The 22,066-nt window shown below is 38.9% G+C and overlaps 1 protein-coding gene across 1 annotated transcript in view; it reads right to left on the bottom strand.

Annotated features, from left to right (window-relative positions):
* Positions 1-22,066, bottom strand: part of LOC135782679 (piezo-type mechanosensitive ion channel component 2) — an 80,545-nt gene that overhangs the window by 52,571 nt on the left and 5,908 nt on the right. Inside the window, exons 2-16 of the mRNA XM_065293133.2 lie at positions 19,939-20,034; positions 10,819-10,920; positions 10,673-10,718; positions 8,653-8,806; positions 8,363-8,573; positions 8,068-8,281; positions 5,472-5,637; positions 5,041-5,131; positions 4,788-4,921; positions 3,292-3,555; positions 3,050-3,158; positions 2,131-2,312; positions 1,264-1,412; positions 1,009-1,176; positions 672-713 (exon numbers count right to left, since the gene is read on the bottom strand). Of these exons, the coding sequence (XP_065149205.1) occupies positions 672-713; positions 1,009-1,176; positions 1,264-1,412; positions 2,131-2,312; positions 3,050-3,158; positions 3,292-3,555; positions 4,788-4,921; positions 5,041-5,131; positions 5,472-5,637; positions 8,068-8,281; positions 8,363-8,573; positions 8,653-8,806; positions 10,673-10,718; positions 10,819-10,920; positions 19,939-20,034 (2,128 nt within the window). The remainder of the gene's footprint in view (positions 1-671; positions 714-1,008; positions 1,177-1,263; positions 1,413-2,130; positions 2,313-3,049; positions 3,159-3,291; positions 3,556-4,787; positions 4,922-5,040; positions 5,132-5,471; positions 5,638-8,067; positions 8,282-8,362; positions 8,574-8,652; positions 8,807-10,672; positions 10,719-10,818; positions 10,921-19,938; positions 20,035-22,066) is intronic.

Consider the following 22,066-nt stretch of genomic DNA (forward strand, 5'->3'; position numbering starts at 1 on the left):
GTCGTCAATTATTCCTTACCAACAAAACACATTTGGGACACTTCTAAAAATATGTGTAATGTAGTCTTGATGTCAACAATGCAACTAAAGCAGAGAGAAAGGCCTTCACCTAAAGTTAAAAACATATTAAAATGTACCACGAGTCTGTTAAATGCTTTATTCTGATTGGTTGAGACATGTTCCACGGGTGTTGATTATTTTTCTGTAAAATGCATACCTGACCTGTCAAATGTCTTAAAATAACCACCAGGGCAATGTTTGTGGTAACTTTTTTTTGTGTGTTACTTAGCTTAGCCGCATTACCACCTTGGCTGTGCATTATTTTTTAATAATTCAACGGCCTGTCAATAATTATACCTCACATATACCACGGGTCTGTTGAATGCTGTATTCTGATTGGCTTAGAAATGTTCCGTGGTTATGCATTAATTTCTGATAACCGCACAACTAACTTTTCAAATGTCTTAAAAATAGGCACCAGAGCAATGTTTGTGGTAACCGTGGTATAAGAGGAATAATTGACTCCGGTCCTTTGAATTATTTGAAAATAATGCACACCCGCGGTGTCCTTGGGTGTGCATTATTTTCATATAATTCAATGGCCCGTCGTCAATTATTCATTACATATCTGACACAGTTTAAACTGTAACAACAAGAGACCAAATACTCACACATCAAAAATGCTTTTCAGTGTTTCTCTTAGCTCATCCTCTCTGAAATCACACACAGTTCACAAAACAATAAATTTAACAGCACATATGAGTTCTTGTAGCTGATTTCTGAATTTCTAATCAGAAAATGTGTGTATCACACTGTGATAAAAGATACAACAAGCCCAACATGTAGTAGATGTCAATACTGTTCATTGCTAAATCAGGTGTAATGAGAGTGTTTCTGTTAAATGAGTTCTAATAACCAATATTATAATTGTTGAATTATTTTTTAACCAAAAGCTACTAATCATTTAAAGAGGCTTTTCTCTTCATCACATCTGTTTTTTACCATCACCTGCTTGTCATGTTGGCCGTCTGTACTGTCTTCAGATCAGTTAGAGAGAGGAAGTCATTGTTGAAGTAATGCAGTTGAAGGATGCAGGCCAGAAGGAATGAGGCTGGCAGTAAGATTCGTGCAAAGAGTTCAACCACATCGAACTGTTCAAGGCCAAAGTCTTTCAACCTGAACAACACACATGAACATACATGAAGGTCTCTCTCAATACAGTACTTCACACACACACTGATGTCAGATGAAGGGGATGCTTACCTTTCCTCGGTTACTCCTAATATCTGCTGGAAAAGGCCAGAGACACTTTTAAACTGGTAGATGTAGATCAGGATCAACACTATCATGGAGTATGCCACCACAACAACCCAGAAATGTTTCAACAGCCTCCTCCACATCTCATAATGGACCTGGACAAAAACAATTATCACTATACTGTCAATGTTAAAAGACTGAAAAAAATCCTGATTTATTTCTGTTGATTTTATTTTCATGTTTTAAATTCATCAAAGAAAGAAATATATATTTTACAATAAAATATTTTTCCTTTATTCGGTTGGCATTTATTTAGGCACCCGCATTACCCAAAGTTCTTCAAGATTTTGGGTTTCAGCTTGAAAGATGTGGTCCAGTTATATTTTTTGTCTTATTTAAAATTATAATAAAGTACAATTTGCATTAAACTTGGTGTTTTTGAATAACCATATACACTATTTTGGGTTTGCTGTATAAAAAAGGGTGCATAAAAACTTAACAGCAGACAGAAGCCAAAATTAGCTTATAGCTTGCCGGTCATCTGAGGAGACACTATAACAATTGGTCTCTTCCCTTTGTTTAGGTTCTTCAGCTTGTGATGAGGTGATGATATTACACAAAACATTTAACTAATGAAACCTGACACTCAAGGATCTCAAGTCATTTTTAAGGCTAAGCTTGAAAAAAAAAGGCACACCCCATAACAAACACAACAATGCGAATGCTATTGAGATGCTAAGAAAACAGCACAATGCATTGTGAAAGAGTGAGAGTCCAGACTGACCTAAATAACAGAGATCTCAGATGATTTTAGTAATAGTTATTAAGAATACTGTGCATTAGTTAAAAGGAGAGAGCATTTGTTTAACTTACCTCATATAAAACCACACAGAAGAGGAATAAGCAGATATAAAGGATTTTGTAGACCGCTACTTTGTCCGAGAAACTGATAAGGAAAAACATCAAGCAACAGCAGAAGATCCAGTACTTCACGAGTGTGTCTTTTATTAAGACTCCCAACACAGTCATGATATCCGAGGACTGATTATTATTAACTGTAACACACACAAACAGAAACACACATTTGGTTTTCACATGATGCTTCAGCTTCTGTATTTGTCGTCTTATTACATTTGTAAGTGAAGCTAAACTTTGTAGCAATTTGTATTATGTTAGTTGCCACTTTTGCAGTTTTTTATTTATTTAAAAAATAATTTCATGAATTAAAAGATTAACTGTGATATAATTCATATTATATTTAAAGTCGCAATGAAAAGTAAAATAAAAAACTGTAATTTGTTTTGTAATATTGTGGTATTTTTTACAAATGATTTATCTGTGAGCTTCATTAATTTTTAAAAATTCATGTGCCCTCATAATCTTTAATCAAAAACTCCTCCCCTCCTAAAAACGATCTTTCTTTACTTCCGGTCAAAATGTATGGCAGGTGGGCGGGGTCCGGGAGAATATCGCTGCGATTAGCAATTAGAAACGCGACCCAACTTTAAATGATCCAATCAGATCTCGATGGACAAATTCAAATCCAGCCCTGCCTTATTTCATTTCAGAGGCCGGTTTTACTCGGATACACGTCACCACGGGGAAAATTAGGCAATTGATACTTCCGTTTCATGGCGACTTTAAATGTAACGTATAAAAAATTGCATGTAGGAAAAAATTCCTTGGGTGAAAAAACCTCGAGAAGAAGCCAGACTAGCTAATCTTAAATATTAAATATTATATTAAACAATTATATAGGAATTGAAAAAAATAAATTGAAAGATATACGTACATGCTTGAATTTTGAGCTCTGTTAAACACTCCTCATTTTGCTGCTGCTCTTCATTTTTCTCTTTCAACCGTTGATGAAGTAACATCAAGAAACTAAATGTATAAAATCCCTGCAAGAATTGATTGCATTTCAGTAATCTTTAGTATAATGTTTCATTAATAAATGTTTTAAAAATCTCTATCTAAACTTTTTTATAACAACAAATAAACTCTTTATTAAGCTCTGTGATAAAAGTCCCATACCTTTGCGGCGAGGTGCACGCAGGGAACTGGATAACCATACACATCAAAGTCCATCAGGACAACTTTTGGTAAGGTAGGGAAAACTTGATTGTGGTTAAGATGAAGTTCACTTATAAATGCAATAACTAGCAGCAATGTGCCATAGGCAGCGAGAAACGGAGAGCTCAGCATCGCAAACCGCCTGCGATTTTTCAGCATCCAGATTACACACGACCAGACCAATAAGACTAATGTAAGCCATGAGTTATAGCTGATGCTCCACACCTGCAGACACACACACACAAACAGCCATCGTCTATAGGATAAATAAGAAATGTTGCTCTTCCACAGTAAATCATTGACAATATCAATATAGTGATGAATAAAAAATCCATCAAAAGTACGGCTCGCCTGTTTATGTGTTTGAAAGAGCTGCATTATTTAAGTGAACTGAACAGTCCATAGCAATATTGTCTGTTGGTCGATACCCCTGACAGACACAAATAAATCTGATGGCTGACTTTATTATTTGAGGTATACAGTTTATTATTAATAGTTGATCAATGTGCTTTATGATTCACATAAATTATTTATACAATAAATATCCAGTGTGACACAAAATGATGACAGAAAATGGAAAGAAATCATAAGTTAAAGATTAGACAAAATAAATAGATTTATTACACGGCTCTCTGGAATGCTTGATTCTGATTGGTCAGTTGAGACATTTGCAGGTTCGTTCTTTTCAAATAATAACCGCTCCAAAATAATAACGCATAGCCGGACTACTTTCACGAGTAAAATCGCTCCGCGCCAATAAAGATCAATAAAGATAACTGTCTGTTTGGCGCCATCTTGTGACAAACACTCGACAACCACGACAAGACACAGAGAGCTTACTGAGACTGAACTTGATAAAATAGAGCATGACAGCTACGAAGCCAAAACACAAAAAAATACAGAATGGGCATTAAAACTTCTCAAAGACTGGCTAAAAGAGAAAAAATTGAGACAAGTATGAAGCAGAGGATCTTAATAAGGTATTACGATCATTTTATGCATCTGTGCAAAGTTTCGCGGAAGGATAAAAATGTTAATTTAAAACAAATATGCCAATAAAATGTTTCAAATTCATATTCATGTCCAGTTTTTTTTCTTATGTGGCAAGTAGCCGTGTAATAAGCGGGATAATGTAGAGGCAGCCGGTAGTTATTGGGAAATAAGCCCCTTCAGTGTGATACAAGACCCTCCGCTACGCGTCGGGTCCTGATCACACTGTCGGGGCTTATTTCCCAATAACTACCGGCTGCCTCTACATTATCCCTTACTTATAGTTTAAATTAGATGAATATGTTGCTTCTGCTAGTGCAAATCTAATAGTTCTCATTAAATCATGTTGTACCAAAGATTAGAGAGGTATATCATTTGACGGTTTTAGACCAAACTACTCAAGTTTTCAAGCAGTTGAAATAGACATTTATCCTACAGTATCTCTGAATATGAGAACCCAACATTACCATCATGATGATGAGAGCGATGACATAACTCTGTTTCATGATGAAGTTTCCGAGCAGAATGATGGCGCTGGGCTCAGGACCGTCAGAAGATTCAAAATCATTATTCCCACTGCTTTCCTTTTCCACATTATAATCTGAAAACACACACAGCGAACACAGTATCTCTTTTATATACACACTCATGATGTGTGAGCTGGTAACAATATTTGTTTTTAATAATTCTTCCAATAATATTTTCTAATTGGAGATTTACCGTAAGATAAGCGATGCGAGTCGTGTTCCTCTAACATCAGAGAGTTGATGTCCTGATCTTCCCATGCGTTTCTCCACATCACGACCACAGGCTACACAACACAGAGTGAAATATATATATATATTACATTACAGCACTTCTCTTCAGATAACAAAAAAAAGAGCAAGATATTTCTCATCTTTTGCTTAAAATCATCAAAAGCCTTCTACAGATTTGTGTTGGCAAACGATAGACATAAAATTGTGTCGAATTTCTGCTTTGTGCATGACACAAATAATTTTTCCAACAACTCCTTACAGAGAGACTGTTTTGATTTCTTGACTGTATCACGCAAACATAAAACAAAGATGAAACAGAGGCAAAGCATCTGAACAGAAGGTGAATGATCAGTTCTTTCATTACTGTAGAAAGAGTGAAATATATTGAAATACCTCTGAGATAGACTGAGTCCACTTGTGTAGTAAACCAATGAGTGAGATATAGAGAATAAGGAGCAGTAGTGGATTAACTATCGCAGGCCAGCTGCCCTCCTCATGTAGGGTGAGGTTGTGTGGATCTGACGGGTTAGTCTGGATGAGTGCAGTTAAACCAAACAACCTGTGAAACACATAAAGCAGATGTTTACCTCTGCTTTAGCCTTCATTATTCAGACTGACTTCATGCACATCATACTTAAAGGGGACATATTATGAGGATTTTTTTTCAGATGTAAACTAAGTCTTAATCTAGGTCTGAGCAAAAGTGTGCCATTTTGGGTGTGTCATTTAAAATGGAAATGAGCGGCTGAAGTGCAAACACTGATCACAATGATGGTGGTTTGTTGCAATTGAAACTCAATTGTGCTGTGAATTATTTTCTCTCTCTCTCTTTCTCTTTGTACTAAATGGCAGTGCTGTGGTTGGATAGTGCAGATAAAGGGGGCGGTATTACCTTATTCTGACATCACAATAGGAGCCAAATTACAATGACCTATTTTTCACATGCTTGCAGAGAATGGTTTACCAAAACTAAGTTACTGGGTTGATCTTTTTCACATTTTCTAGGTTGATAGAAGCACTCGGGACACAATTATAGCACTTAAACATGGAGAAAGTCAGATTTTCATAATATGTCCCCTTTAAATAATGCTTCCAAAATTACACAAAACAAATAAAGTGGCAGTAAATACATTCTTACATTGTTTATGTTAGGAAAGCATCAATGCCAACAAAGCATTACTTTTATTGGGGTAATTCAAGAGAGTAGATACTTTTGTTTCTGAATATAAGAACATTGTCATGGTCGCACTTCCCACAACAATAATTTAATTAAAGAAATCATTATTCTCAGATCTTTATGATCTTTGTGTTAATGCTTCTGCCTGTTTTTACTTAGGAAACCAGTTGCTTACCATCAGTAAATTTTATTTCTGCTCAAAATCATAAAGAAAGAACACAGAGGACCTTATCATACACCTGGCACAATGCAGCACAATGTGCGATGCAATTGTTTTTTGCTAGTTTCAGCCCGACGCAGTTACCATTTTCATGTCCAGCGCCACGTTATTTAAATAGCAAATGCATTAGCACCCATTTGTGTGCCCATGGCCTGCTGACTTGAAAACAAGGTGTTGCATTGTTGGCCATTTTGCTATTTTGAGGCAAATAAATGCACAATATTTTTTAGTAGTGCTGGGCATAGATTAGATCTAGATTTTCTAGTATTAAAGTATTTTTTGCATAATATGTGAGTTTGTGCTGTGTGTAAATATTATGTATACAGAGCCCCAAAGGGGAGATACTGTAGAGCAAAAATTAAATAAAGTTTGGTTTTGCGTGCGCACGTGAAACTATCGCGTGCTCACGTGAAACTATCGTGTGCTCACGTGAAACTATTGCGTGCTCACGTGAAAGTTTTGCTTTCACGTGCGCGCGCGAAAGTTTCACGTGAGCATGCGCAACTAAACTTTAGAAAAAATTCTGCACATGAAGGTTTCGCGTGAGCACATGAAAGTTTTACGTGAGCACATGAAACTAAACTCTAGATTTTTTTACTCCAATGTCACCTTAGGGGCTCGGTACATTTAAAATGTTTTATTTATATATAATTTTTTATTTATATAGAATATATGTAAAAAAAATGTAAATACATACATGAATGTGTGTGTCTTTATATATACATAATAATTACACACAGCACAAACAAAATATATTATGCAAAAATTACTTTTATGTTGTATGAGATTAATCTAGATTAATCTATGCCCAGCACCATTTTTTTGTTATTTAAAGAGGGCGTTAAAACAGCTAAACAGTTAAAACGGCTATAAACAGGACGACAACGCGCATTTGCTTATTACACACATGGATGCGCAGCAAGCAGCACACAAACGTTTTAAATATATGAAAAAATATAAAAAAATGTAAGAATTAAATTGTAAAAGATTATTATTAAATCTCTTGGACTTAAATGAGGACAGATTACAAGACTTTAGCAGGCGTGAAGCTGAGATCAGCTAGCAGAAGAGCCGCTTCACCTGAAGCCTGCAAGTAAGCAGATTTGTTTGCTTTTAAAAAGTGCTAATATGTAATATTGCATTTATTTTGATGTTTTTTTATCTATCATGGAAAGACTCGCACTGAGTGTATGATATAAAGTCGTGCTGCTAAACCACATAATTTCTCATAAGATGAGCTCATATACACACTCATATACATACTCATGCTTGTGTCGTTACTTTTATTGTAGTTTTATTTGTAATCCCTGATCATTGTTTGATTGTATTTTTTATCTGGTCCCACCTCCAGCTTTCTCTCCAACCTATTCTGTTAGTGTTAGACAAACTCCCTCTCCATTCATACAGAAGGCAATCATGAATCTGACTTTGTTGAACTGACGTGATGCTCTTCTATTCAAAAGCCCTGATTTACAAGATGTTCCTTGATACATGTCCATTTGGAAAAATGCTCTTATTTAAAGTGATTTAAAGATTCAATAAGTTCATCAATTTGGGTGTTTTCTGGGAACTGAATGATGCTTGTATGAAACCTGGCAAAGACGTCTTCAGGAGGAACGCTCTGCTGGATGAGAGGCAGCTGATAGAGGTAAAGGATAATAATGTGTCCTCCGCTGAAGATCACCATCATCACACACAAAGAGCTGAAGTATAGCAGAGGGATACTGAAGCCCAGCACCCAACACCACGCCAGGCCCAGAGACACCACAAAGTACAGCGCTGACGTCAGTGATGGCAAAATGATACCTGATACAAAAGATACCTGATACATCATTAACTGCATGACGGTCCAAAACACATTCACACATGTTGATATATTTGTGATACCTGCCAATCCCAGGAGAAGAGTCACCAACACTTTCCCAGCAGTGTTCATGAGCGAAGAGAGGAGAAGTCTCAGACCGGTCATAAACACAATGATCTTCTGCAGGAGACCTGGAGAGACGGGCGAGGGCTCACACTTCTCCTCGGAGGATAAAGTCTCTGATGTTCTGCTCTCCTCTTCAGATTCTGAGTCAGAAATCTCTCCATCTGAACCCTGTCAAGTATGTGAACAGTAAATACAGTCGATAGGAGTTTTTGGCTCATTTGGTATCATTTCTGAACAGGTTCGTCACCTCAGTATCAAAGCTCTGCTGACAGTGGTCGCTGGTCTTCAGGTGATGTGGAGGCTTGGCAGCACACAGCCGCAGTATGAACAGCGTAGACAGAAACACAATCACATCTGGCATCAGTAGACGAATAATGTTAAGTGCATCCACATCACTGAACCTGGTAAGTAGGTTAAACAAAACAAAAATGATGTTAACTAAAGCTTTTATGACTAAAATTCCAAATGGAAGTGAGCTTCCCTGTGCCCTACTTCCTTCGAAGGGCAGAGTCCTTGAAATGAGCTCTATAAATGATAGTTCTATAGTTGGTAGCTCACTACAGTATGTTACACTATAGGGGAATCTTCTGGGCTCAAGACCCACCATTTTTTAAAAACACAAACACATTTGTTTTCTTTCAGTCGTTTTTTAAAGAAGTTTAATTGAATAATATTGGGCCGGTCTAGGGCATGAAACTCCAGGGCTGAAAATGAGTCCCACTCTGTCCCATGATCAGATCGCATTCTTGAGATTACCTGTCGGGTTGTAAATGTTTGGAAACCCCTGATATACAATACATAAGCAAAATTGATTTAGTATGCGGGGGGATTTTAATTTGTTTTACTTAGATCATGCATATTGCCAAATAAGGTAAGGTACTTTGTGTCAAAAAATAAGAAATATATAATCGACTTTCAAAAATTGTATTTATTGGAAAAAACAATCATATTTATAGTTCAGCAATAAATATATTTTTGTTACTCTTGCAATAAACGATAATGGAGATTCATTGTTACATCTATGCCTTAGATTTTAAAGAATTACGTAGATTTGTAGATCCCTTCAATTTTAGAGGTCGTTCACATATTTCGCATAAAAAAGTGTTTCTGAAGAATTTTTACGTTAATCTGCAATACAGTGATTATCCAATAGATGACTTACACAATTTAAGAAAAAACAAAACACTCGTATGAAAAAACGTTATTTACTTATTATAAACTAAATGTATGTTTTTATAATCATTCTGAATCTGATCTCTAACAAAATTCCTTTACAAAAATGCAATTATTTCAGAAAAATAGTAAGTGTTTTTTTCATGTTTTGTTTGTTTGTTTATTGTTTGTTTGAAAGCAGAGGGTCTGTTCTTTCATTTGATATATTTGTATGTTTATATATTTTTAGAAGAAAATTTTTCTGGAAGGCATTTTGTGAAACTTTGAAAATCATAAAAAAACCTAGCGGGCAACTTTTTAAAAATTGGCTGTCGGGGAATGAGTTAAATGTAGAAACGCGGCAAGCACACTCAAATGTAAACAAAACTAACAGCGAGTGGGACCATTAGCAAAGACAGACAGACGGCGAGCACTTTGAAAAACGGCGAGCGTTTGCATGCATTTTAGATGTTAATGGACCCTAATGCAAGAATTATTCCAATAACAACAACTTGGGCATAAAGTGATGGGGACACACTCTAAAAATGGCTGGGTTATGTTTGACCCAAAATGGGTAAATATTGGACAGAACTCATGCTGGGTTAAAATTGGCCCTATGCTGGGTTATTATACCCCATGGTTGCATACCTACAACGCAACATTGGGTAATTTTTGACCCAGCATGGGGTAATATTTGACCCAGCACGTGTTATGTCCAATATTTACCCATTATGGGTCAAAAATAACCCAACCAATTTACGAGTGCATATCTCGTGCTTGTCGACAGGAAGGAAGACTCAACTTTGTCTGTGTTGTGTCCAGTCTACACACTGCATATAGATCTGCATAGATCTCATGGCAATTCATACATATTTTATGAGGTGGCTAATTCAAACTAATTTGTACAACATTTTTGTACAATTTGCTTTTGCCCCGTGATGTATTACGCCAGAAAAGTTCACTAAATCTGCTTTGCCCGCTTGGTATTCTGGTTGCACTCCACTAGGGTTACCGTGTCCCCATAGGCAGTGGGGAGGTGTTCTCCATTAGCAGACACTATATGAGATTTTATTCGGTTTATATTATTAGGTGAACAAATCAGACCATTTTTATACCTGACAATACCAAGGTGAAGGAAGACACTGTCCCATGGTCCACTCACTGAAGAATAAAGATTTGTAGAATATTAGTTTGTATTTCCATGCTTTATTCAGACATAAATAAATCAGGAAGACTTAAAAGGAACAGAATGTGATCTCACCATCTTTAGGAATATATGTGAAAGGGATTTGCATCCCACACTGCAATGCTAGAAACATCACAGCGGTAGAGCAAACGGTGCGAAGAAAACTGCCACTTTTTCCTGTGTATACATAAACACATACATTTGAAAACAATTGAAAAACCTTTATATTATAATAATACCATAAACCCACTTGTGAGGACATTGGCGTAGCAAGTCAGTCCCGGGCCCATATGCAAAAAAAATTACGGGCCCCCTTAAGCCAAAGCCCCCCCCCCCTCCACCTTGACAGCTGGCACTGTTAACTGTGGCACGCAGGTCTGTAACAACATATACTTTTAATAAGGTAGTCAAATATTTTTACTTTACTTTTTTACTTTAAAGGGTAGATTTAAATAAATATTGCGGCCACAATTAAAAATTACATTGAATTTTTTTTTTTTATTGGCCCGGGCCCATTTGCACATGCATACCCTGCATGCCCAGACGCTGCGCCACTGTGTGAGGATTCTGTTTTGAAACCTGTTCTGAGTTCACCATTTGTAATTCCTGTTATTAAGTGTAAAGTATCTATGTTTTAGTTTGTACCATGTCTTTTATTTTGAATTGTGCATTTGAAATGAGGTTTATGTCACTTCCTTTTGTAGTCTTTTTCTATGTTTTTGTAGTTCTTTTATGTTACCCCACACTAAGGCTGAATCCGAAACCGCATACTGCCATACTATATAGTAGGCAAAAAGCAGTAGGCGAACGAATAGTATGTCCGAAACCTCAGTATACGTAAAAGCATGATTTCCCATGATGCCACGGGAAAGCAAAGCAATCGACCGGAGACCAGCCAATCGGGTGATTTCGATACACACACAGGGCTGTTCCTCAGCACCCAGACTTCACGCACAGACCCTGGATATACCACAATTAAAGTGCTCAGCTGATTCATGAAAATAACGCTGTAGAATTGTCACAGCTGTGTTGAGCTGACAGTAAATATGTGATGGTTTGTTAGAAAAATACATTTGAAAAAAGTTTTGTTTCATATGGGATTCACTTCTGTACGTTTTCATTTATTGTGATGGTTTTATTCATTCATTTTTTTTATTCATGTTTCCTGTAGTTTTAAGTAAATACAAGAGATTGCTTCACTAAAATGTATATAATCATAGTGCCTGCATTGTCTAGTTTGTATTCAAGCACAGCTGTCATCTGACAATAGATATTAAATTACAATCTGCTTGTTTTACTTATTTTGTCCACTACAAAATAATGTGTAATATATCTGTAACACTGTTACAGATCAAGTTACTGATGCAATCAGGTGTTAGTGCACCTGTCCCTCATACACACGCATACGTTTTCATGGCTGTTATTAGGTTTGTTCGAGTTTATGCACCGCTGTAAGAACCAACAAGTGGATGACATCAAAGTACCGTGAGAGCGATTCCAGAAATCACACGGAGAAGTCTGATTTCGAGTTGCTCTCGCGGTATTGTGATGTCAATCTCTTGTCGGTTCTTGTGGTTCCGCATGAACTCGAACAAGTCTACTACGTCATATGTCACATGATAACATCAACATGGCGAATGCTGTCCATACTTAACGCGAACGTACATACTGCCTTAGCGCACGTTAAGTAGGTACCCAGTGAAATTCAGTACCTACACAGTAAGTATGCGATTTCGGATTCAGCCTAATTGTGTTAGCCAGATGTTTCTACAATGTGTGCTGCTGGTCAATTCTTGTTCTGTTTCTTGTACTTTTAGTACAGTTTAGTTAAGTTTGGTTTTGTCATTTCATTTCATGGATGAATGATTACTCTTTGCTTTATTTGTTATGACCTAGTTTCTTTCTCTCTCTTTCTCTACATTCTTTTACACATTCACACACATTCACTCACTCATTAGCCGCTCTCATTACCTACAGCCGCAGCTGTTTCCACTTTCTCCTCTCTCCACCTGTCTCTCATCTTCTCTAATTAACTTTGGCTTTATCTATCGTGCTCTGCCTTTGTCTCATTGTCAGATTGTTTATTCAGTGTGAACTTGTATTACAAGCTGAGCTGCTACGCCAAATATTGTTCTCTGTCCTGTCGTGTCGTGTCATGTCCTGTCTGAAGTATATTGTCATCTGTGCTGTCTGCTAATTCATTGGAATTACCCTGCATCCTTTATCGTGTGCAATTACAGAACTCTGGCGAGTGTGGTGCTTATGAGGTACCTGTGAGGGGTGTTCATTTGCCTCCTGCCTCGCCTTCACCTAGACCGGCTGCCCTGTGAAGCCTTGCTGCCACTTTTGTTTTTCTCTGCCACAGAGGACTTTTAAGTAGACCTTTTGCCAGCCATCTGGATATTTTTCTGTTCATCTGAGTTTGAGTTGATGCCGTTATTTACCTGTGGTCACCTTCATTAAAACTGTGAACATTTTTCTGCTATTTCCTGCATTTGAGTCCTTCTTTCCACAACAGAACAATCTGACCAAACATGGACTCAGCGGGTAGCAGCCCCTTTCAAGCAGCCGTCGAGCAACAGGGTGCCCTTCTAGGACGGCACGAGGAGGACATCACCGCTGCCAGACATGCGGTTGAGACGCTTGCTGCCCAGATGTCTGACCTCTCGCAGCAGGTCCATCATATCCGCCAGCCGCTTTCTCTTCACCGGACGCTCATGTTCCGCCAGAGCCGCGGATAAACAACCCTCCTGTCTATTCGGGTGAGCCCACTCAGTGTCGTGCCTTCCTGACCCAGTGTGAGGTGGTTTTCTCCCTTCAGCCGGTGACTTATGCCAGGGAACAAGCGAGGGTCGCTTATGTAATCTCTCCCCTCGCTGGCCGCACTCGTGAATGGGGTACGGCTAACTGGCAGGCGGATTCGGAATGCGTCCTCAGCTTTGCACAGTTCAAGGAGGAGATGATCCGGGTCTTTGACCGTTCTGCTCACGGTGCCGAGGCTTCGCGTCAGCTGTCCGTCCTTCGTCAGGGCAGGAGTTCTGTTCCAGATTTCTCTATAGAGTTTCGCACTCTCTCTACCACCTGTGGCTGGAATGAGCCGGCTCTCAACGCCCTATTTCTGGAGGGTCTTAATCCTGAGATCAGGGAGGAAATTTTCATTCGGGAGGTTCCCGCTTCACTTGATGACCTCAATGCCCTTGCTATTCGGGTCGAGAAGCGATTTGAGCTACGACGCAGAGCCCGTCGCATGGAAACAACTTTCCCCTCTACTTCTTCTGTCATGACTCTCCCCGTTACTACTGGAGCTGAGCCCGAGCCCATGCAGTTGGGAGGTCTACGCATCTCTCCTAAGGAGCGAGAGAGAAGGATCGCTAACCGTCTGTGTATGTACTGTGCAGCTGCTAATCATTATGTTTCTACCTGCCCAGTAAAAGCCAGCGCTCGTCAGTAGGCGGAGGGTTACTGGCGAGCGCCATCACACGGAAAACCCCTTCCAGGTCTTGCACGTCACTTCCAGTCATGCTTCATTGGTCCGCTTCATCGGTTGCCAGTTCTGCCTTAATCGACTCTGGAGCAGAGGGAAATTTTATTGATGAGGATTGGGCTCTACAACAAGGTATTCCCCTCATGCATTTAAGTGACATTACTCCTTTATTTGCCTTAGATGGCAGTTCACTACCCAAAGTACAGAAAGAGACTATTCCATTGACTCTTACCGTATCTGGTAACCATAGAGAGACAATTTCTTTTTTGATTTTTCGTTCTCCTTTTACCCCCATTGTCCTGGGTCATCCTTGGCTTAAACGCCATAGTCCTCATATTGATTGGTCTAAGGGTTCTGTTGTGTCTTGGGGATTGTCTTGTCATGTTGAGTGTTTAGTATCCGCTGTCCCTCCTGTCTCTTCTGTTTCTGTATTTCAAGAATAACCTGGTGATTTGTCTGGAGTCCCGGAGGAGTATCACGTTCTGCGGGAGGTTTTCAGTCGTTCACGGGCCACCTCTCTTCCTCCTCATCGTCCATATGACTGCGCTATCGATCTCTTACCAGGGACCACGCCTCCTAGGAGTAGACTATATTCTCTGTCGGCTCCTGAACGGGAGGCGCTAGAGAATTATCTTTCTGATTCACTTAGTGCGGGTACCATTGTTCCGTCGTCTTCTCCCGCTGGTGCGGGGTTTTTCTTCGTAAAGAAGAAAGACGGATCGCTCCGTCCCTGCATAGATTATCGATGGCTGAATTACATCACTGTTAAGAATCACTATCCTTTGCCATTGATGTCTTCAGGGTTCGAGATCCTTGCAGGGAGCTAAGATTTTTACCAAGCTCGATCTCCGCAACACATACCATTTGGTGCGTATTAAAGAGGGAGACGAGTGGAAGACCGCCTTTAACACGCCCCTCGGTCATTTTGAATATCGGGTCCTCCCTTTCGGTCTAGTCAATGCCCCCTCCGTGTTTCAGGCTCTTGTCAATGATGTTCTCCGTGACATGCTTAACATTTTTGTGTTTGTCTATATTGACGACATACTTATTTTCTCCCCGTCTCCCCAGGTTCATGTCCAGCATGTACGCCGCGTTCTTCAACGCTTACGTGAGAACCGGCTATTTGTCAAAGCAGAGAAGTGTTCGTTTCACGTATCTTCGGTCACGTTTCTGGGTTCAGTAATCTCGGCAGAGGGGATTAGTATGGATCCTTTAAAGGTTCAAGCGGTGGTAGATTGGCCGGCTCCCGATTCTCGCGTCTCGTTACAACGCTTCATTGGTTTTGCAAATTTTTATCGCCGCTTTATCCGAAACTTTAGTCAGGTAGCCGCCCCTCTCACCGCGCTAACATCTGTCAAGTCACGCTTTGAATGGTCAGAATCCGCTCAAAGGGCTTTTGATCATTTAAAGTCTCTTTTCACTGCCGCACCTATTCTTATTACGCCTGACGTCACTAGACAGTTCATCGTCGAGGTTGATGCGTCTGAGGTAGGGGTGGGTGCTGTTCTATCACAGCGATCTGCAGCTGATGGAAAGATCCACCCGTGCGCCTATTATTCCCATCGTCTTTCGCCTTCGGAACTTAATTACGATGTCGGCAACCGGGAGCTGCTCGCCATATACGCTTAGCGCTCGGCGAGTGGCGACATTGGACCGACCTTCGTAATTTAGAATATATCCGCTCCGCTAAGAGATTAAATGCGCGTCAGGCTCGTTGGGCATTATTTTTCACGTGCTTTGATTTTTCTATCTCTTACCGCCCCGGTTCTAAAAACGTTAAACCGGATGCATTGTCTTGGCTCTTTGATTCCTCGACCCCCTCCACGTCACAGAAGGAAATTATTTCTCCAGGTCTCGTGGTGGGGGCCGCTGGGTGGGGAATCGAAGGACAGGTTAAGCGCTCATTATCTCGCGTTGCCGTGCCACGAAATTGCCCTAAAGGCTTACTCTTTGTTCCGGTGCCCACACGCTTGGCTGTCCTCCAATGGGGGCACGCTTCTAAATTATCTGCTCATCCCGGTGTTCGGGGCACACTTGCAGCGATCCGCCAGCGTTTTTGGTGGTCTACCTTAGATCGCGATGCTCGCCGTTTTATTGCTTCGTGTGCCGTTTGTGCTCAGACTAAGGCTGGTAATGCCCCGCCAGCGGGTCTGCTTCGTTCGTTACCCGTACCTACTCGCCCATGGTCTCACATCGCGCTCGACTTTATCACCGGTCTTCCCCCGTCAGATGGTAACACGGTCATTTTGACGGTGGTTGATCGGTTTTCAAAGTCTGCACACTTTATACCGCTCACTAAACTCCCCTCTGCCAAGGAGACCGCCCAGATTGTTGTCAATCATGTATTCAAATTACATGGTCTACCCTCTGAAGTAGTTTCTGACAGAGGACCACAATTTTCCTCTCTATTCTGGAGAGAGTTTTGTCGCCTCATTGGTGCCACTGCCAATCTCTCGTCAGGCTTTCACCCCCAAACTTGTGGCCAAGCTGAACGAGCCAACCAGATCATAGGCCGGCTCTTACGTAGTCTCGCATTTCGTTACCCATCATCTTGGTCAGAGCAGCTCCCGTGGGCAGAGTATGCCCATAATTCGCTCCCATCCTCTGCCACGGGACTGTCTCCGTTTCAGTGTTGCCTCGGGTACCAGCCTCCTTTATTCTCTTCACAAGAGGTTGATTCTAGATGCCCGAGCGTTCAGACATTTATTTCTCGGTGTAAACGAACCTGGAGAGGGGTGAGATCCGCTCTTTGTCACTCACGTAGACGCATGTGCATTACAGCCAATAAACGTCGGATTAAAAGCCCCCGCTATTTGCCGGGTCAGAGAGTGTGGTTATCCACAGCTAATTTACCTCTCCAGTTTGAGTCTCGTAAATTGGCTCCTCGATTTATTGGACCTTTCCCCATCACTAAGATTATTAATCCTGTCGCTGTCAAGCTCCGTCTCCCGTCTAATCTTCGCCGGGTACATCCCGTTTTTCATGTCTCGTGCATTAAGCCTGCCACCCGCTCGTCCCCTCGCTCCGCGCTTTCCGCTATTCGTATCGAGGGGTCACCCGTTTACAAGGTCCGCAAGATTTTGGACATGCGTCGTCGGGGGCGTGGGCATCAGTACTTGGTCGATTGGGAGGGATATGGTCCTGAGGAGAGGAGTTGGGTTTCCCCCCGGGACGTCTTGGATCCTTCGCTCATTGATGATTTTCTCCGGTCTCGTCGGGCTTCCCCCTTGGGAGCGCCAGGGGGCGCTCCTTAGTGGGGGGGCACTGTTATGACCTAGTTTCTTTCTCTCTCTTTCTCTACATTCTTTTACACATTCACACACATTCACTCACTCATTAGCCGCTCTCATTACCTACAGCCGCAGCTGTTTCCACTTTCTCCTCTCTCCACCTGTCTCTCATCTTCTCTCATTAACTTTGGCTTTATCTATCGTGCTCTGCCTTTGTCTCATTGTCAGATTGTTTATTCAGTGTGAACTTGTATTACAAGCTGAGCTGCTACGCCAAATATTGTTCTCTGTCCTGTCGTGTCGTGTCGTGTCCTGTCTGAAGTATATTGTCATCTGTGCTGTCTGCTAATTCAATGGAATTACCCTGCATCCTTTATCGTGTGCAATTACAGAACTCTGGCGAGTGTGGTGCTTATGAGGTACCTGTGAGGGGTGTTCGTTTGCCTCCTGCCTCGCCTTCACCTAGACCGGCTGCCCTGTGAAGCCTTGCTGCCACTTTTGTTTTTCTCTGCCACAGAGGACTTTTAAGTAGACCTTTTGCCAGCCATCTGGATATTTTTCTGTTCATCTGAGTTTGAGTTGATGCCGTTATTTACCTGTGGTCAGCTTCATTAAAACTGTGAACATTTTTCTGCTATTTCCTGCATTTGAGTCCTTCTTTCCACAACATTATTAAATCATTAACTGCCTATAGATCCTGCTTCTGTTTTTTCTTTGAACTGCACATTACATTAAGTGCAGTTTTTGTAAAGCTTCATAGCTTTAGCAAGATTATGTAAGACATATACAAATGAAAAGATAATGAGACATTGTTGTGAAACAAACAAAAAAACTTAAAGCACAGCCATTTGTGGTGGATTGTTTCCATTTGTTTCAGTTGTATCCAAGGGGCCATGTCTAATATTTCTCTTTATTTTATATCTCATAAGGGAATGTTTTTAATAATGATGATAATAAAAATCTCAATAAATCTAAGAGGAACTTCTTTGATGCTCTCTTGAGAATACAGTATTAGACTTGAGAACAAATCCTTTTCTATGTCTCAGCAACTGGGCTTTTGACTTGGTATATACAATAGCAATGTAAAACCGCTAAAGAAAATGCCAAAGGCTCATGTATTAATTTTTCGTCTATCTGTAGTGAGTTCTGATGGATCTGTATTTGTCCTCGGCAGTTTTTGAACGCCAGTCCATCCCTAAGTTACACTGCAAAAACTGACTTTCTTACTTATTTTTGTCTTGTTTTCAGTACGGAATCTAAAAATTCTTAAATCAAGATGTATTTTTGTTAATTGGCACAATGACCTAAGAAAAGACCTAAGTCTAGTTTTTAGTTCAAACATATGCAATTTAAGTGAATTTGTGTTTAAAACAAGCCTAAAATTCTGCCAATGTGTTAAGATTTTTTTTCAGACATTTTTCTTGAATTTAAGATAAAAGTTATAGATTTTTTTTACCCCACTGGCAGATTATTTTTTACTTGTTTTAAGCACAAATTTTGACAAAAAACTAAACTTATTTTCTTAGATAATTTTGTTAATAAAGAAAATACATCTTAATTTAGGCATTTTTAGATTTTTATACTGAAAGCAAGACAAAAATAACAAGAGGGTTAAGATTAAATTAGGAGAGAATTGACAGTATAATACAACATTTGCAAAATGCTAAGACTGCTCATTTTTCTGCTAATCTTTCACTTTTTTATCCTCTGTTTTTCCTTCATTTCTCTTAATGTATAGGAAATGACTACATATCACCCAGGTGAACGAGTGTTTTGTTTTTGATTACTTAGCAATAAAACCAACAATTAGCTGATGCAGCAAATGTGTTTCCTATTGTCTTATTTTTACTAAAAGCTTTCACATTTTTGCTATGCAGTCATAATCTCTTTCTTTACTCGCACTTACAGTAAACACAGTGATTAAATGCACTGCGTGTGTGTGTGTGCGTGGTTGTGTATGTGTAGAGTAAATGAAAGAAAGAGCCTCAGTGGGATTAAGAAAAACATCTAACATGATTATATGGATCTATAAAGCACTGATGCACATTTTAAAGGTTTTAAAGGTAATCTGCAGCTGACAGCACAAAAATGATCTTTTGTAATGCATCATTTATGAGATGTCTGGAGCTTTACGTTAACAGCTTTTGTTGAATTAAAACAAATACCTGACAAAGATGCACTGCATAACTTAAATGATTTAGAAGAAAATTTGAAAAACATGAATAGTAAATTAGTATTCTTACTCTAAAAGATGATTACACAAATGTTTTCCCTTTATGCACAGTTACATTTAATTACATAAGCACAATTTTATTTGCCTAATCTTAACAATAATATTCAGTATATTTACATTAATACTGTGTGTATAGAATCATCCACAGCTGTAATTCAGTGATTTTCACTTACATCTGTTATCTCTGTCATAATTTTACACCTGATATTCCTGTCCTGAAGAGAAAGCTTAAGTTTATTCTCACTTACCCTTCATAGTAATCATGTTTGGACTGGGCACCAGAGGGACGGACAGAAGGAACAGCAGATACACCACTGATAGCCCATTGTATCTGAATAATATTGCTGTAAAAAGAAAAAAATCAACATCATAAGATTTTTTTTCATGAGTTAATATGATCTGATCTGTAGTTGCATTCACAGAAACATTAAGAAGATATATGTCTGTCGGAGCTGATGGTGCAGTGGCCAGTGTCCGACATATGGGCGCCCCAAGTTCGAATCCCGGCTCGAGGTCCCTTGCCAATCCCATACCCCTCTCTCCACCCTGTACTTTCTTCCTCTTGTCTCCTTAAATACTGTCTATCAAATAAAGGCAAAACTGTGTGTGTGCGTGCAACAGAAATAAAATTCAATTGAGCAGAAGCTGTTAAGTTATATAAATATTTTAAATATTTTATATAATGGTGTGTATTTCAGATAAAAAAACACAAGCATTTAATGGTTTAGAAAATGAGAGATTTCCGTGATTCATATTGTAGAGGTCCAGTAAGAATGTGAAGAAATAAAGTTCTGTTAAAAAATGTTAAAACAAATAAAAGATTTCTGCTGGCATCTGATCACAAGCCCACCTTCACCATCGGCAAACATCCCATTTGATCTGACAGGACTCCTCCCTAATATTTACCCTCAGTGGCCACTTTATTAGCAATGGCGGGACTAGAATTTTTAAAAATGTGGTGGCCAGGGGATGGCCAAGACTACTTTAGGGGACTCCATAGTACATGAAAGAAAACAATGTGCAACCATGTATCAAAAAAATCACCAATTAATCTCATGATCACTGATTAGCTACTTCACATACCTCACATTAGATAAATATTCATATAACTGCATAAATTACTAGATGTAAACATGTAACAATGAATTAAACTTTTCTATTTCTCACATCTGATATACTGTCTAAACTCCATGAAACCTTGAACTTCAAAAAGCAAAAATTACTTTTTTTTGACAAAAAGATTTTTTTTTAAGTATATATGAATTCATCTTTTTTTTGTTATATAAATCAATAAAATTTTATTTATGTAGCGCTTTTCACAATTGTTAATTTCAAAGCAGCTTTACATTAATAGATGTAGGAAAAGCATAGAAAAGTGAGTGTAGTAGTAATGTAACATGATTCTTGGGAATTTGGATAAAACAGGTTTAAATTTTGAAAAAAAATTTTTAGTTAAATTACAAAATCTGAAGGTATAAAATTATAGACCAAGGTCTTGGCTGTTCAGCAATTCACTGGTGCAACCTCCCCTGTTCGTATTTTTTTCATAAAATAGGCGTTTTTCCAGTTACTACTCATACAACATTTACTTTAAGCCTAAATAGAAAAAGTAATGATTTTTTTATTAAATAAACATATTTTTGTATAAATAGAGACTATTAATTTAATAACTCAACAGCACTGAAAAAACATATTGTAAGCATATTCATTTAAAACAAATAAAACAACAAACAAAGATGACGGTGTTGACATGTTATGGTTGTCACAGTAGCAGTGAAAAGTTTAAGAGAAAATAGCAAACCTACAGGAGCTTGAGTGATCTTGAAGCAGAGCTGAAGGTTTGAAAATGGGGTCCTCAGGAATGCAGTTGACCCTGTAGTTGTCTGATTTTATTGCTTTTTATAAATATCTGACGGTGGTGACGAATATGTGGGACACATTTTGAGCAATCACAAAATAATAGTAAATATTGTCAAAACTCACTGTTTGTAGTTTTTAATACATATTACAATGTACTTTTTCATGTGGTAAATATATTATTCAATTCAATTATTACTTTTGGCTTTTTTAATCAAGTTGAAATGATTATCTCTTAACCGAGGACAGCTGATTTTGTAGGCAATGGGCCAGCATATAATCATTAAATTAATAAAAAATAAATATAAAAGAACCTTACATATGTGCAAAGGACCCCCTGATTATAACATTGATTCTTTTTCTTCATAAAAATGTTATTAATTTCTAACAGAATTAGCACTTTTCTTAGTGGGACATGTTTTTGCCAAAGTTTCAAGAATCAGTAAAGTAGTAAGTTAAGCCAAAGGTGGCAGACTCTCCAGGGGATGAAAAAAACCCCTAGAAGAAAAACCCTCCTGG

The sequence above is a fragment of the Paramisgurnus dabryanus genome, chromosome 15, assembly GCF_030506205.2.
Source record: "Paramisgurnus dabryanus chromosome 15, PD_genome_1.1, whole genome shotgun sequence".
In the NCBI taxonomy this organism is placed as follows: domain Eukaryota; kingdom Metazoa; phylum Chordata; class Actinopteri; order Cypriniformes; family Cobitidae; genus Paramisgurnus; species Paramisgurnus dabryanus.